This window comes from Pipistrellus hanaki (genome assembly GCF_964339955.1).
Source record: "Pipistrellus hanaki genome assembly, chromosome: 16".
Classification (NCBI taxonomy): Eukaryota; Metazoa; Chordata; class Mammalia; order Chiroptera; family Vespertilionidae; genus Pipistrellus; species Pipistrellus hanaki.
This window is the reverse complement of record NC_140518.1, coordinates 20,276,832-20,290,150: the sequence shown is the minus strand read 5'-3', so window position 1 is coordinate 20,290,150 and position 13,319 is coordinate 20,276,832. Positions and strand designations below refer to the sequence as shown.

The following is a 13,319-nucleotide window of genomic DNA, read 5'->3' as shown; positions in this document are numbered from 1 at the left end:
GAACTCTTTAACCAAAACATGCTGGTTTCTGTCCACAAGGAGCGTGTGCGCCTGTGACTTCACGGGTGAGCCTTCCGAGTCCCCTTCCCAGGGGTTTCCCCAGCACAGCGGCAGGGACTCCCGTAGAAAACATCCAGGCTTGGACACAGGGAGGGGAGGGGCGGTGGGACCCCCAGGTAAGGCCGTCCTCCAGCGACGTGGAGGAGGTCAATGGTTAACAAAGGGGAGGGTTTCTCTCCGATCCTCCGCGGCCAGGGAGTCCACCTTCGGCCGCTGACCTTTCTGGGAGGGTGAGACCCGAGCAAAGTCGCGCACAGTCATGGATGGCTAGATGCCCGCCCTGCGTTTGTGCAGGAGCCTCTGGCCCGTGAGGAGCCCAGGCCTCCGCTTTACAGCAGGGAGGGCGCTGCACAGAGGAGGCAGAGCCACGCCGGTCCGGTTGGAGGGAACAGGAGGCGTTTCTGAGCATGCACAGCAGATCCTGGGCCATGTCTTCCCTCTCTCTCTCTCTCTCTCTCTCTCTCTCTCTCTCTCTCTCTCTGTCCCAGCCCAGCCCCCGGGCCGCAGCCCCTGCAGCAGACACCTACACATTCACTGGCAGAACCCTCCCCCCAGCTTCACCGACCTCCCCTGACCCCCCCCCACACACACACACACACACACACGTTTTATTCTGTGTAGCTCAATAGCTTGCGATTCCACAACCTCCGAGGGCTTGGCTGAGTTTGGGGAGAACCGCCATCCAGTCGCTTCATTTGTTTGGGATGACTCTCCGTTCCGGCCCCCGTGCTCACGTGACCGCACACCCCGTCCTCTTCGGCCTCCACGTGGACGGTGTGACTGGCACAGGCCTCGGGGCCGTGGGGGAAGCTGAGCCCACCAGCGCCCCTGCCTCCCTCTGGGCGCGGGCTGGCGCTGGGAAGGCGTGGAGAGTCGGTTTGAGGCTTTATCCATCCCCTGAGCCCGAGGAGCTGCCCGGGAGCCGAGCTGCCCGGGAGCGGGCGTCGGTGCATTTGAGCACATCTCCACGAGCCACGTCTCAGCAGCCCGGCCCCACGGCCACTCTGAGCTCCAGGCCCGGCTGCTCCGCCCGAGGGGGGGAGAACACCTGGGGGGCGGCCCAGGACACCGGCTCTGGGCTCTGCCTCCACATCCTCACTGCTCCTCAGCCCCTGCGGCAGGCGGGACGTGGGCAGGAGTGGGGGGGGGGGGAGGAGGAGGAGCGGGAGGATGAGGAGGAGCGGGAGGGATGGCAGCAGGTGAGCCCATGGGAATGTGCGGCCCCCCTCCCTGTGCTGTGCCTCGGGACAGACCGCGAACAGCCCCTGCCCGGCTCTCCACGGTCCAGCCAGAGGCTGATGCCTCCCCCTTCGATCTCGGTCGGCTCTTGCTGCTCTCCTAAAGGTCCGGTATTTAAAGACGTATTTTATTTCCGATACAGACACAGCCCTTGACGTAGCAGTAAAATCCACCACCCCTGAGAGGCACGTGGCTGTGAAGTGTGTTGGTATGTAACTTCCCGTCTCTGCCCACGTGCGAGGCTGCGTCCCGCTGCCCCTCGCCCCGGGAGAGGGCCGCCCCTCCGGCTCCGGGAGGCGCTGGCCTGAGGGCAAGAGGTCGGCCCAGGCAGGAGGCACCTTCCGGCCACGGGGCCGAGGGGTTCGGGGTGGGGAGCGTCACTGGGCCTCACCCAACAAGAGTGTCTCTGAGCAGCCCACCTCCCCGCCCCCCGCTCTCGAGATGGAAGTCAAATTTTCGGATTCTGCTGTGCAGAGCAGAGAGGTCACCGGGCCCTAATGCATTTACCATTGACTGCCCCTCTTGTAGTGCGTCTATTAGTGGGTAATCTGATTTGTACCTATTCATTTGCAGTCCCTGCAGGAGCCTGGAGCTGGCCCCTCGTATAATTGGTGCTGTCTCTATTTTTACATCATTAGATTAGCCCCGACTCCTGGCCACTTGTTGTCTGCGCTTGTCTGTCCATTTATACAACCTAATGTAACACAAAATTCATTACTGATCACATTACTTTCAACTCTGAAGCCAGCCTCGTGATAAACATTCGGTTAACCCCTTCCCGCCCGCGGGGAGGGAGGGAGGGAGCGCCGCCGAGCAAATGCACTTCCCCGCGCAGGCGGATCAATATCTTAATACAGCAGAGTGGAATTGCATTTCTAGATTTGTTATTCCTCCTGGAGGAGCAAATGGCAGGGCGCGCGGAGCGAGTGGGACTGAATAATGAATCCGGGCGGGCACCAGCCGCCGGGCTGCCGGGAGGGAGCACAAAGGCTCCACCGCCGCCGCGGGCATCCGCGCCCCCCCCCCCACGCACACTCCCCCGTCGGCGGCCCCGAGGCATTAACGGGGCCTGGGCTCCTCTGCCCAGCCCGGGCGGAGCGCGGGCTCAGGGGCACCAGCTGGGGCCCCGATGTGGGCAACAGAGACTTTCCCCTTCCTACCCATCCCCCGCCCCCCCCGCCTCCCCTTCCCCCGCCTGTCATTCTCTTCACTAGACTTGGCCTAGCCCAGTGGTCAGCAGACCCGTTAGTCCACAGAGCCAAATACCAACCGTACAACGATGGACATTTCTTCTGAGAGCCACATTTTTAAAACATAAATGTCTTCTAACGCCACGTCTTCAAAACAGGCTCGCCCAGGCCGTGGTCTTTTGTGGAAGAGCCACACTCAAGGGGCCAAAGAGCCTCGAGTGGCTCGCGAGCCGCCGTTTGCCGGCCGCTGGGCTAGGGTGACTGGACCAGGAACTGGGTTCGTTTCCTTAAAGCCTGCTTTGCTTGCATGAAGGTGCCCCGCATGTGGGCCTGGCACCAATGCCACCGAGAAATCAAACCCACCGCTAAGCCGAGGCCTGCCCGCTGGAGCCATGCGCCCAGGTGCCCTCTGTTAGAGCAGGGTCGGCGCCGTCGGGTCGGCTGGCTCTCACCGCCTGTGTGTGCGCCTGCTCGGCCCTGGGTCCTGGTTCCGGGGGAGGGATGCTGTGAGCAGCGCGGGGCTGCGTGGAGCTGGCCTGACACCCCCCACCCCACAGAGCTCTGTTTAAGCTGGAAGATTCTCCCCTACCTGCCCCGGCCCTGGCCGTCCCTCCCCAGCCCCCTTTGTCTCTGGGCAGCATCCACACCCGCTCGGAGTCATTAGCTCGCAGGACAGTTTGTTTCCAAAGGGAAAATGCCCCGACTTATTAAGAAGCTCCCATAAAGCCCGCTCCGCAGTAATTAGAAAAGTAGGCGTAGAGGAAGCAGAATGGAACCCATTACCATGAAAGTCATAAATCCCGGAGCAAAAAGAAGCCGTAAACAAGATACTCAGCTGGGAGTGGGAGCCGGGAAGAGAGCCCAGCCCGTCCAGGGGCTCCGCCGCCTCCTGCCAGAACCGCCCCGCGGTCCCTGTGGCCCGGCCCCCGGTCCAGAGCCCAGCGGGCCTGACGTGGCCAGCGGTCAGGCAGGGGTCTTCAAACTACGGCCCGCGGGCCACATGCGGCCCGCAGAGGAGTCTGACGCGGCCCGCCAGGTTTTTTGGGCAGTGAGCGCAGCCGAGGTGTTACAGTAGGAATTAGTAGTTCATATAGTCCGGCCCTCCAGCTCTCTGAGGGACCGTGATCTGGCCCCCACTTTAAAAAGCTTGAGGACCCCTGGGTCAGAGGGACGCCTTGAGAGGCTCGGAGGCTGCCCTGGGCCCTCTCCCCGCTCCCCCGGCATGCGTGCATGCGTGGGCCGAGCGTGCGGCTGGGGGCGGCTGCGAGGTGAGATGGCAGAGGGCGCTCGCCCCGCCCTGAGGGTGGGAAGCTGCAGGTCTCACGAGGGGCTGCGGAGACTCCAGAATCAGCACCACGTGCTTCCTATTGTGAGGAAGGACGCCAGGGCAGCCTGGCCGGAGGAGGAGACCGGCGTGTCCGCGAGGGGGCCGGGCAGCAGCTGTCTCTGCGGGCGCTCTCCCGCCCTGCCCCCCTCAGTGCACGGACTTGCTCGGTGGGGAGCCTGCCGTGTGGCCTCCGCTGTTACTCCTCGGGGGGCGGGGGCGGGGGGACAGGGGGGCCGGTGTCCCCCCTGAGCCCCGGCCACCATCTAGAAGACAGGGCAGAGGGCGGCTGTGACCTTTGCCGAGGAGGACAGGCTGGGGACGGGGAGGCTGGCGGACTGAGAGGCTTTGATTTCTTAACCTTGATGGAAAGTGGGGAAAGCCACATCTTACCAAACTCTTCCGCCGCGTCGCGGGGAATGTAATTACGCTCGGACACGGGAATGAGAACCAGATGTGCCCGGCCCGGGGGCAGCGGCTCCCGCGTCTGCAGGCCCGGGGCGGCCGCGGCCCCGGGGCGGCCAGGACCCACCTGGGAGCGTCCAGGCCGGACTCCGGAGACGGGAGGGCAGGGCCGGCCGCCAGGCACCTGGCCCCCGGGCCGGCGTCCAGGCCCCGTCTCCTCTGCGGGCACGCTGGGCGGGCACGCCGGGCCCTGGCTGGCACCGCCCGCCCTCGGGCAGACACACACACACACACACACACACACACACACACACACACGCCGCGAGGTCAGGGCGCGGCCTCGGGCCCGGCGTTTTCTCCCACAGACACAGCGTGCCCGGCCGCCCGGCCCTGCGGCTGCCTCAGCTCTGCCCACCACGTCTCCCACGTGGTGCCAGGGGCCCGGGGCCTCCTGGGCGGGAGCACCCTCCCCCCCGGGGGCCGCAGCTGCCACCAGGGACGGCAAAGCTCACCGTCACCAGGATGCCCCTTCCCCAGGGCGGCCTCCACACGGTGCCCTGCCTGTTCTTCTTTTACCCCCTCGGCACCCCCTTCTCCCCGGAGCCCACCCCCCTCCCTCCCGCCTGACGGTGAGGAAGCCGGCGAGAAGTGACGTGACCGCGGGCATTGGGCACGGCGGTCCGCCCGCCGCAGGGGGCTCCCGTGCACCCCTGCCTCAGGCTCAGCCCTCCCCCGTCTCGCGTCCCGGGGAGTCTGCCTCCCCGGCCCCTCCGGCTCAGCCAGGACGCAGGGTCCTCCCGGCAGAGGGCCCGGGAAGGCCGCGGCCCGGGGTCAGCACCGTGCGGGCGGGCGATCCTGTTTCTGCTTCTCTGAGGCCAAGACCAGGGAGGACCCGGGTGCGGTGGGCCGCTGGGAGGGGCTGTGGCAGCATTCCCGGTGGGCTGAGGGGCTGAGGCAGGGCTCCCGGTGGGCTGAGGGGCTGAGGCAGGGCTCCCGGTGGGCTGAGGGGCTGAGGCAGGGCTCCCGGTGGGCTGAGGGGCCGAGGCAGGGCTCCCGGTGGGCTGAGGGGCTGAGGCAGGGCTCCTGGTGGGCTGAGGGGCCGAGGCAGGGCTCCCGGTGGGCTGAGGAGCTGTGGCAGGGCTCCCGGTGGGCTGAGGGGCCGAGGCAGGGCTCCCGGTGGGCTGAGGGGCTGTGGCAGGGCTCCCGGTGGGCTGAGGGGCCGAGGCAGGGCTCCCGGTGGGCTGAGGGGCTGTGGCAGGGCTCCCGGTGGGCTGAGGGGCTGTGGCAGAGCTCCCGGTGGGCTGAGGGACCTAGGCAGGGCTCCCGGTGGGCTGAGGGGCTGAGGCAGCACTCCCGGTGGGCTGAGGGGCTGAGGCAGGGCTCCCGGTGGGCTGAGGGGCTGAGGCAGGGCTCCCGGTGGGCTGAGGGGCCGAGGCAGGGCTCCCGGTGGGCTGAGGGGCCGAGGCAGGGCTCCCGGTGGGCTGAGGGGCCGAGGCAGGGCTCCCGGTGGGCTGAGGGGCTGAGGCAGGGCTCCCGGTGGGCTGAGGGGCTGAGGCAGGGCTCCCGGTGGGCTGAGGGGCCGAGGCAGGGCTCCCGGTGGGCTGAGGGGCTGAGGCAGGGCTCCCGGTGGGCTGAGGGGCCGAGGCAGGGCTCCCGGTGGGCTGAGGAGCTGTGGCAGGGCTCCCGGTGGGCTGAGGGGCCGAGGCAGGGCTCCCGGTGGGCTGAGGAGCTGTGGCAGGGCTCCCGGTGGGCTGAGGGGCCGAGGCAGGGCTCCCGGTGGGCTGAGGGGCTGTGGCAGAGCTCCCGGTGGGCTGAGGGACCTAGGCAGGGCTCCCGGTGGGCTGAGGGGCTGAGGCAGCACTCCCGGTGGGCTGAGGGGCTGAGGCAGGGCTCCCGGTGGGCTGAGGGGCTGAGGCAGGGCTCCCGGTGGGCTGAGGGGCTGAGGCAGGGCTCCCGGTGGGCTGAGGGGCTGAGGCAGGGCTCCTGGTGGGCTGAGGGGCCGAGGCAGGGCTCCCGGTGGGCTGAGGGGCTGAGGACGCCCCCGCGGGGCCGGTGTCCCTCCGTAGCTGTGGTCGGAGGGACTGGGGAACGGGGTCTGCCCCGGGCCAGGCCGGCGTCCGCCCCTGCTGCCGCCCTCCCTGTGGGCACGCTCCCCAGCTGGCCAGGCTGTGCGGCATGCAGCGGGAGGAAAGCAGGCACAGTGGGGAGCCGGGGAGGGGCCCTGGCCGGCGGGGAGGGCTGCTGGCGGTGCTGGGACTGCCGCGTGCGGGGAGGGCACAGAGGAGGTGGCATCGGAGGCCCGGCTCTGTGCTCAGACGTAGGAGTTAAGCCCAGAGAGAACCAGGCCGGAGTGGCCCTGCTTCTCGTCTGCTCCCAGGTCCCCCCGGCCCACAGGGGCCCCATTACCCGCACCCAGAGGAGCCCGTCACCCTCAGCCCCCCCGCCCGGGAGCCGCCCTCCTGCGGGCCCCCATCTTGCCTGGGAGGCGGCAGGGGCCCCTGCTCAGGGGACAGGAGGTCCTGGAGGACCTGCCCCGTCCTCCGAGCCCTCCCTCCACGATGGTCTGTGGGCCCCTGTGCTAGCCGCGCCGTCAGAAGGGACCTGCAGGGGGAGCGAGGGGCAGGGGGGGGAAGCCTGGGCCACCGTTCGGGGGCGGCACCAGGAAGCGGCCTGTCGCTGAGCCCGGAGGGATGCATTCCAGCCCGGCCACCGCCTCGGCTTCGCCCTGAAGCCCCAGTTTGCACAGCGGGTCCCAGGCCCTGCTGGCAGGCCCCGAGGGGACCGAGCTCTTGCTCGGGGCAGACCCCATCCGGACCCACTTGCTGACCTGGCAGCAGCCCTGTGGTCCCTGGTCTCCTCTCCACAGAGCCCGTCCAGGGAGACACCCAAAACCCCTAACCTCCCTACCCTCCCCCATCCCTAACCTCCCACCCTCACCCACCTCTCACCCCCCCACCCCTAACCTCCCCACCCTCACCCCCCACCCCTAACCTCCCCACCCTCACCCCCCCACCCTCACCCCCCCACCCCTAACCTCCCACCCTCACCCCCCTCTCACCCCCCCCACCTCTAACCTCCCCACCCTCACCCCCCACCCCTAACCTCCCCACCCTCACCCCCCCACCCCTAACCTCCCCACCCTCACCCCCCCACCCTCACCCCCCCACCCCTAACCTCCCCACCCCTAACCTCCCCACCCTCACCCCCCCACCCCTAACCTCCCCACCCTCACCCCCACCCTCACCCCCCCACCCTCACCCCCCCACCCCTAACCTCCCCCCCCCCCCCCCCCCGCCCTGGCCGGGAGCCTCGGCAGAGGGGAGGGAACCGTTCCGTGTGCAGGCCTTCCCGGAGCCAGACTCCGGGCAGCACAGAGCAGCTCGGCGGCTGCCCCGGCCCGGACCGCCCACTCCCCGGGCACTTTCACCGCAGACTCCGCAGACGGGGAAGACCGGGAGTGGGCGCGGGAGGGAAGAATCGATGCACGTCAGCGGGGTCGGGAATTTATTTTCCAGCTCGGAGCGGGTATTTACAGCGAGGCCAGGAGGGAAGCGGGGAGCCGTAAACACGTATCTGCCGTCTTCCTCCGCGGGCCATTTCTTGATTAAAAAGACTCTCTGGCGAGGTCCAGTGGAGGGCAGGCTGGCGGGGGCTGGCTGGCAGACACCTGCTGGGGAGGAAGGGGGTGGGGCCCCCCGGGGGGGGGGGGGGCATGGATCGCCACAGCCACGGACACAGTCGCAGCAGTCCCAGCGCTCAGGCTGGCCGGGCGCTGTGCTCTGGGTGCGATGTGCACGTGTTCTCTCAGTTAAGTCTCCCTACTCTTTCTCCCCCCACCCCCCACCCCCACTGGAGGAAACAGACCCTGTCTCCTCACGGGCGGGAAACTGAGGCACGGCGACGTGGGGGCCCAGGTGCCGGGGCTGAGCTTGTGCTTTTATCCACTCTGCTCACCGCCCCCCTGGCCCGGGCTGCCCCACCCCGCCCTTCTCAGGCCTTTGGGAGGCGGCCTTCTGCAGGCTGTGGGTGCGGGCGAGACTGGCCCGCGTCCCCTCCTGCTCCCACAGGCCGCTTGGGTGGTGAGCCGGGCCGGCGTGCGGCTGCCGCCAGGGCCCATAAACGTGCTCGCTAATCCCGTTAACGAGCAGCCCGGGAGGCTGAGCGGGCAGGCCGCTGGGCCAGAGCGCGGCAGCAGGCGGCAGGAGAGGGAGGGAGGTGCGGGGGGCCCGGGCTGAGCCGGGGGAGGGGGGGATCTCAGAGACCCTCTTCCCGCGCACACAGCCCTGCCCTCAGGGGCCCGCTCAGTCCCAGGAACAGGCCTCCACCTGCCCCCCCCACCCCCTGAAGCCAGGGCGTTGACCTCAGAGTCTGGCCATCTGTCCCCACTGCCCTGCGGCCTGGAGGTCAAGCCCGAAGCCGGACCTCACTCCCGAGCCTCCCCCGGGCCTCCTGCCCCCATGGGTGCCCCAGCCCTCCCCCCGCCCGGCCCCGCCCGCAGGCCCGGGCCCAGCGCTGCGCCCCCGCCTGCGGACGGGGACCGAGTGGCCGGCCTTTATGAGGTGCCGGGCTCAGGAAGAGGCCTCTATTCGGTCCGCCCCCAGAAGCCCTGCCTTGCAGCAGGTGGGGGTGGCCTCGGGAGGGCAGGGCTGCTCCCGGGGGAGAGGACACCCCAGGGAGAAGCTCAGGGAGGCAGACGGGGACCAGGCCTGCCCTCAGCTGTCGCTCCCGTCTTTGCAAGCGGCCGCCCGTGTGGGCAGCAGGAGGAGCGGCTCTCGTCCCTCCGCTCATTTCAGGAGCCAAAGGGCCTCCCTGACAGCCCGCCCCTCTCCCGGCCCTGTGGCTGCCCACCCCGGCCCGGGCACCGCAGGCCCCCTGCCAGGCAGAGCCCGTGGGAGCGGGGGGCCAGCCGGGCGGCATGGGCGGCCGGGCTCAGTGTGGGGGGGGAGGGAGGGGGGAGGAGGCACAGCCGGGCGGCATGGGCAGCCGGGCTCAGTGGGGGGGGAGGGGGCGGGGGTCCCCTCTTCCTCCCGGGGCCTGGGCTCTCTCACAAGGCTGCGCCCCCAGAGGTGACTTCCCGCTCTTGCTCAGAGCCCAAGCTCCTGGCTGTGCGGCCACAGCCAGACGGCCTCTGTCCGAGGTCAGCCGTGTGCTCGGAGCTGCTCTGAGCTGCAGAGCCGCCTCTCTCAGAGCTCGCTCTCGCCTCCCCGCACCCAGCACACCTCCACTCTGCGGGAGGCTCCTGGGCCCCGCTGCCCCGCAGCCCTGGCCGGTTTCTGGGGGCCGGACGCCGGCTCAGCTGCAGGAGAGCTGCCCGCCCGGGGGGTCTTGGGAGTGAGGGCGGCGGGGGCCGCTGAGGCTGGGCCACTGGGTCAACACGTCGGAAGTCCTCTCCGAAACCCCCCGGCCTGTCTCTGTCTCCTCTCCCTCCCCCGGCAGCCCACCTGCATGGGGCGCCGTCCGTCCATCCGTCCGTCCGGCCGGCCGGCACTGCATGGGCCGGGGCCCTTCCCCCCCCACGGCTGCCCCTGGTGCTCCGTGTGCGCCCCCCCCACTCCCACGCTGAAGGGAGTCTTGGCTGTCACTACAGTTCCATCCCTGAGACCCCATCCGATGGGCCCCCCGCCCCCGACACATGCATGTCACCCTCCTCCTGGGCCAGGATTCCGCCGCAGCTCACCCTGCTCCCAGCGTGACACCCGCCCCTCCGCCCGCCCGCCCGCCCGCCCGCCCCTCCGAACGCCCTCTCACCTGCTTGCAGAGACCCGTGTACTTCTTGATCGTTGTCCATCTCTTTTCCAAAAAAAAAAAGGTTCCTCAATGCTTTTCTTTTCACAAGGGAAAAAAAAAGGAAAAAAAAAACAATGCCAACAGCCCAGCGCCCGTGAGCAGCCCAACAGTAGCAAAGCGTGTGCTCGGGACGGAGGAAGGTAAGGCGCGCGTCTCCACTGCCGCTTGCTGCTGGGCTGGGCGGCGGGCGACTGGGGGAGGCGAGGGGGCGTGCGCACCCCCCCACGCCCGCTCCCACCCGCGCACCGCTCTGTCCGGTCCCGGCCACACCCAGCCAGGCCCTGGTTCTCTCCCCAACAGCTCACACTGAAGCCCTCTCCCCTGCCCTTTCCCCCTCACTCACTCACTCACTCACTCCAGGAGCGCTCCCTGCTCCTCAGCTGTGTTCTAGGCCCGGGGCTGGCACTAGGGATCCGGGGATGAGGCGCAGCGCGGGCCCGGGGCTGGCACTAGGGATCCGGGGATGAGGTGCAGCGTGGGCCCGGGGCTGGCACTAGGGATCCGGGGATGAGGCGCAGCGCGGGCCCGGGGCTGGCACTAGGGATCCGGGGATGAGGTGCAGCGTGGGCCCGGGGCTGGCACTAGGGATCCGGGGATGAGGCGCAGCGCAGGCCCAGCTGGCACTAGGGATCCGGGGATGAGGCGCAGCGCAGGCCGGGGCTGGCACTAGGGATCCGGAGAGGAGGCCCAGTGCAGGCCGGGGCTGGCACTAGGGATCCGGGGATGAGGCGCAGCGCGGGCCCGGGGCTGGCCGCCGGACGGGCACACCTGGCCGGCTGTGCCGGGCAGCAGGGCCGGCTCCCGGGGCAGCGGACGCTGGGCTCAGCCTGGGGGCCAAGGGAGCCTGGAGGGCTCTCAGAACTTCTCAAGTTCATTCCTGTAATTTGCTCAGTTTCGTACCCTGAGTGAGGTGAGGCCTGGGCAGGCCCTGGAAGGGAGTTTAGGCCTTATCCTGGGCACCGCGAGGAGGGCAGAGGGAGAGCAAGGCGAGGTGTGTGCTGTCCACAGGCCGCCGGCTTCGGTGTGCTGGCGGGTTGGAGAGCGGGGGGGTAGGGGGGGGGCATCTAGAGGTCAGGGGGTCAGTGGGGAAGGTAGCCAGGTGGGAAGTGCAGGCCGCACCAGGCAGTGGCAGTGGGGATGGAGAGGAGGGGAGGCTGGTCACCCTGGGATGCGGGCGAGGGAGAAGCCTGCCACTCCCATCATGCCCGGTACCACCTGCTCCAGGAGCACTGCCCTGCGCTGGCACACGGTGGGACGAGCGCGTCTGCTGGGACCTGGGGTGGGGTTGCTGTGGGCCTGTGCCAGGGGCTGTGGGGGTGCTGCGCTTGGGCCAGGGCTGGGGCTCCTCGGCTTCCTCGGCAGTGCAGAGGCGTCGCATCGGGAACCGGGGCCCGTCCCCCAGCTCTGGAGAGGGCCCGCCTCCCCCGTCCATGTGGCCTTTCCTGCTCCTTCCTCCGGGCTTTCTTCCTTGGGCCTGGTGTCCAGACCCCAAGGAAGCCCCTGCTTTTCTCTCCGCTGACAGCTGGTGCGCTCTCCTGCCCTCCTGGCCCTGCTGTCAGCGCCCCCTAGTGCCGGGATGGCTGTGCATGAGGGCAGGGCCTGTGGAGTCAAACGGGGGCCTCAGAGACATCTCACAAGCTCCCCTGCTTGCTTGTGGGGAAGAAGGGGACGGAGCACACTTTCTTGGAGTCCAAAGCTTCCCTAGAGAAGCCCGAGGTCTGTCCTCTGCTTTCCCGTCCTCCCCTCCCTTGGCGCAGTGACCTATCCTCCCGATCAGGGTGAGAAGCACGGCCAGGAAGGAGAGGGAGCGCCCACCCAGGAGCCGGGTTCTCCGTCCAGGCCCAGCTAACGCCTCCTCATCCCGGACCCACCATCGTCAGACCCACTGCCTGCGCCCACACTCCCCTCCTCTCACACCTCCGTCTGCTGAGAGGGCCTGGTGCCGGCCACTCCCTTGCAGACGTGGCTGGTGCCACCCGAAGGCCCCTCCAGCCTGGGCCCAGGCGCCCGCTCCGAAGGAGGGCACCCAGACTCCCCACCCCCTTCTGCGGCTGCTGCTACCGAGCGGCCTCAGTGCTCCGGGGGGAGCCTGCAGCGAGTGGGGACCAGCGGTTAGTTCCTGGACGGCTGTAATGGCCAGCCCAGGAGCAAAGGCCGCGACCCAGATCCTAACCAGAGCCAGCTGTGCTGCGTGTGTGTGGCGGCGGCCGGCGGCGACGGGTGAGGCTGGAGATGAAGGTCTCAGCCAGCCGGGACCAGGGGGGCGGTCGCACATACCTTGCCGCTTCAGTCCCGGCTCCCAAGGCTCCCTCCGTCTGAGGCAGGGGTCCCCTGGAGAAGGAAAGGTCACAGGTCACCACATGGCTCAGAGTCTGCCCAGGGGCGTGTGTGCCCACGTCTGAGAGCCCACGCTGAGGGGCAGAAAGGGGGTCGGAACCGGTCACTCCCCAAAGGCCAAGCAGCAGCTCCTCTCTCCTTGCATTCAGCCCCCGGGGAAGTCCATTCACAACCCACCACCCGGCACCGGTCTTGGGTCAAGAGATGGTTGGGCAGTCAGGTGCCCGCCGCTGAATGAGGCGGGATCGGCTGCAAGACGGCAGCATGGCTGCGCCAGGCGGGGCTGGGAAGAGGGGCCGGGGCCTCCCTGCCTGCCTGCCTCCCAGGTCCGCTCTGAGCATGTACACTGTGGAGGGAGTGGGTCTCAGGGGACCTGGTGGCTACGAAGGGAAAAGAAATCCTTTCTGCACCGGACGAGGCCCCTCTCAGACCAGGCATCCCCTCCCGCCAAAGACGAACCCGGGCATGGCCAGCAGGCAGGCTGCATGGGCGAGAACGAATGAGCCAGCGAGGGGCCGAGCCGGGGGGGAGCTCTGGGCAGGCGCGGAGAGGAGGGACAGGCCAGGCCGGAAGCCGCAGCCCTCCTGGCCTGGCTGCTCCCCTCCCGCCCGGCCTGCGGGCCCAGGACGGGAGCTGGCCTGGGCGTGAGGGGCGCATGCGGGCTGTGCATGAGGGCGTGTGCAGGCGTGGGCGCACGTCCGCGGTGCGGTCCCGACAGACCGCCAGGGCGGTCATACGTGTGCCCCAGAGGGGCCCCCACACCAAGGGAACCACCGGGGCCGCCAGCCAAGCGCGCGGCTCCCTCCTCCGCGGGGCCGCCCTGCGGCCCCAGCTGCCACCTGTCCGTCCCTCCGGGGAGCGTGCGGGGTCCCCCCTGCAGGAGGACGGAGATGGACCCCGATGGGCGCCTCCACACCGGCAGCCTCCACTCCACACCCCCGGACCGCACTGACCGGGCCGGGCCCTCTCCTTGTCTT

General features: G+C 69.1%; 1 protein-coding gene and 1 long non-coding RNA gene across 15 annotated transcripts in view; one reads left to right on the top strand and one right to left on the bottom strand.

The window, feature by feature from the left end:
* BCAS3 (BCAS3 microtubule associated cell migration factor) overlaps positions 1-13,319 on the top strand; it is a 463,099-nt gene that overhangs the window by 449,008 nt on the left and 772 nt on the right. For 4 of the 14 annotated variants that reach the window (XM_084861665.1, XM_084861681.1, XM_084861676.1 and 1 more), the window contains 2 exons: positions 1,442-1,507; positions 10,055-10,145. The exons of 4 other annotated variants lie outside the window; for them this stretch is intronic. In XM_084861665.1, coding sequence (XP_084717791.1) covers positions 1,442-1,507; positions 10,055-10,145 — 157 coding nt within the window. The remainder of the gene's footprint in view (positions 1-1,441; positions 1,508-10,054; positions 10,146-13,319) is intronic. 6 more of the 14 variants (XM_084861664.1, XM_084861679.1, XM_084861675.1 and 3 more) reach the window with 2 other exon arrangements.
* LOC311610467 lies at positions 7,688-13,317 on the bottom strand. Its single transcript, XR_014792960.1, has 3 exons — positions 10,361-13,317; positions 9,967-10,008; positions 7,688-7,888 (listed from the first exon to the last, which is right to left on the bottom strand). It is a non-coding gene; the product is annotated as an uncharacterized lncRNA (long non-coding RNA).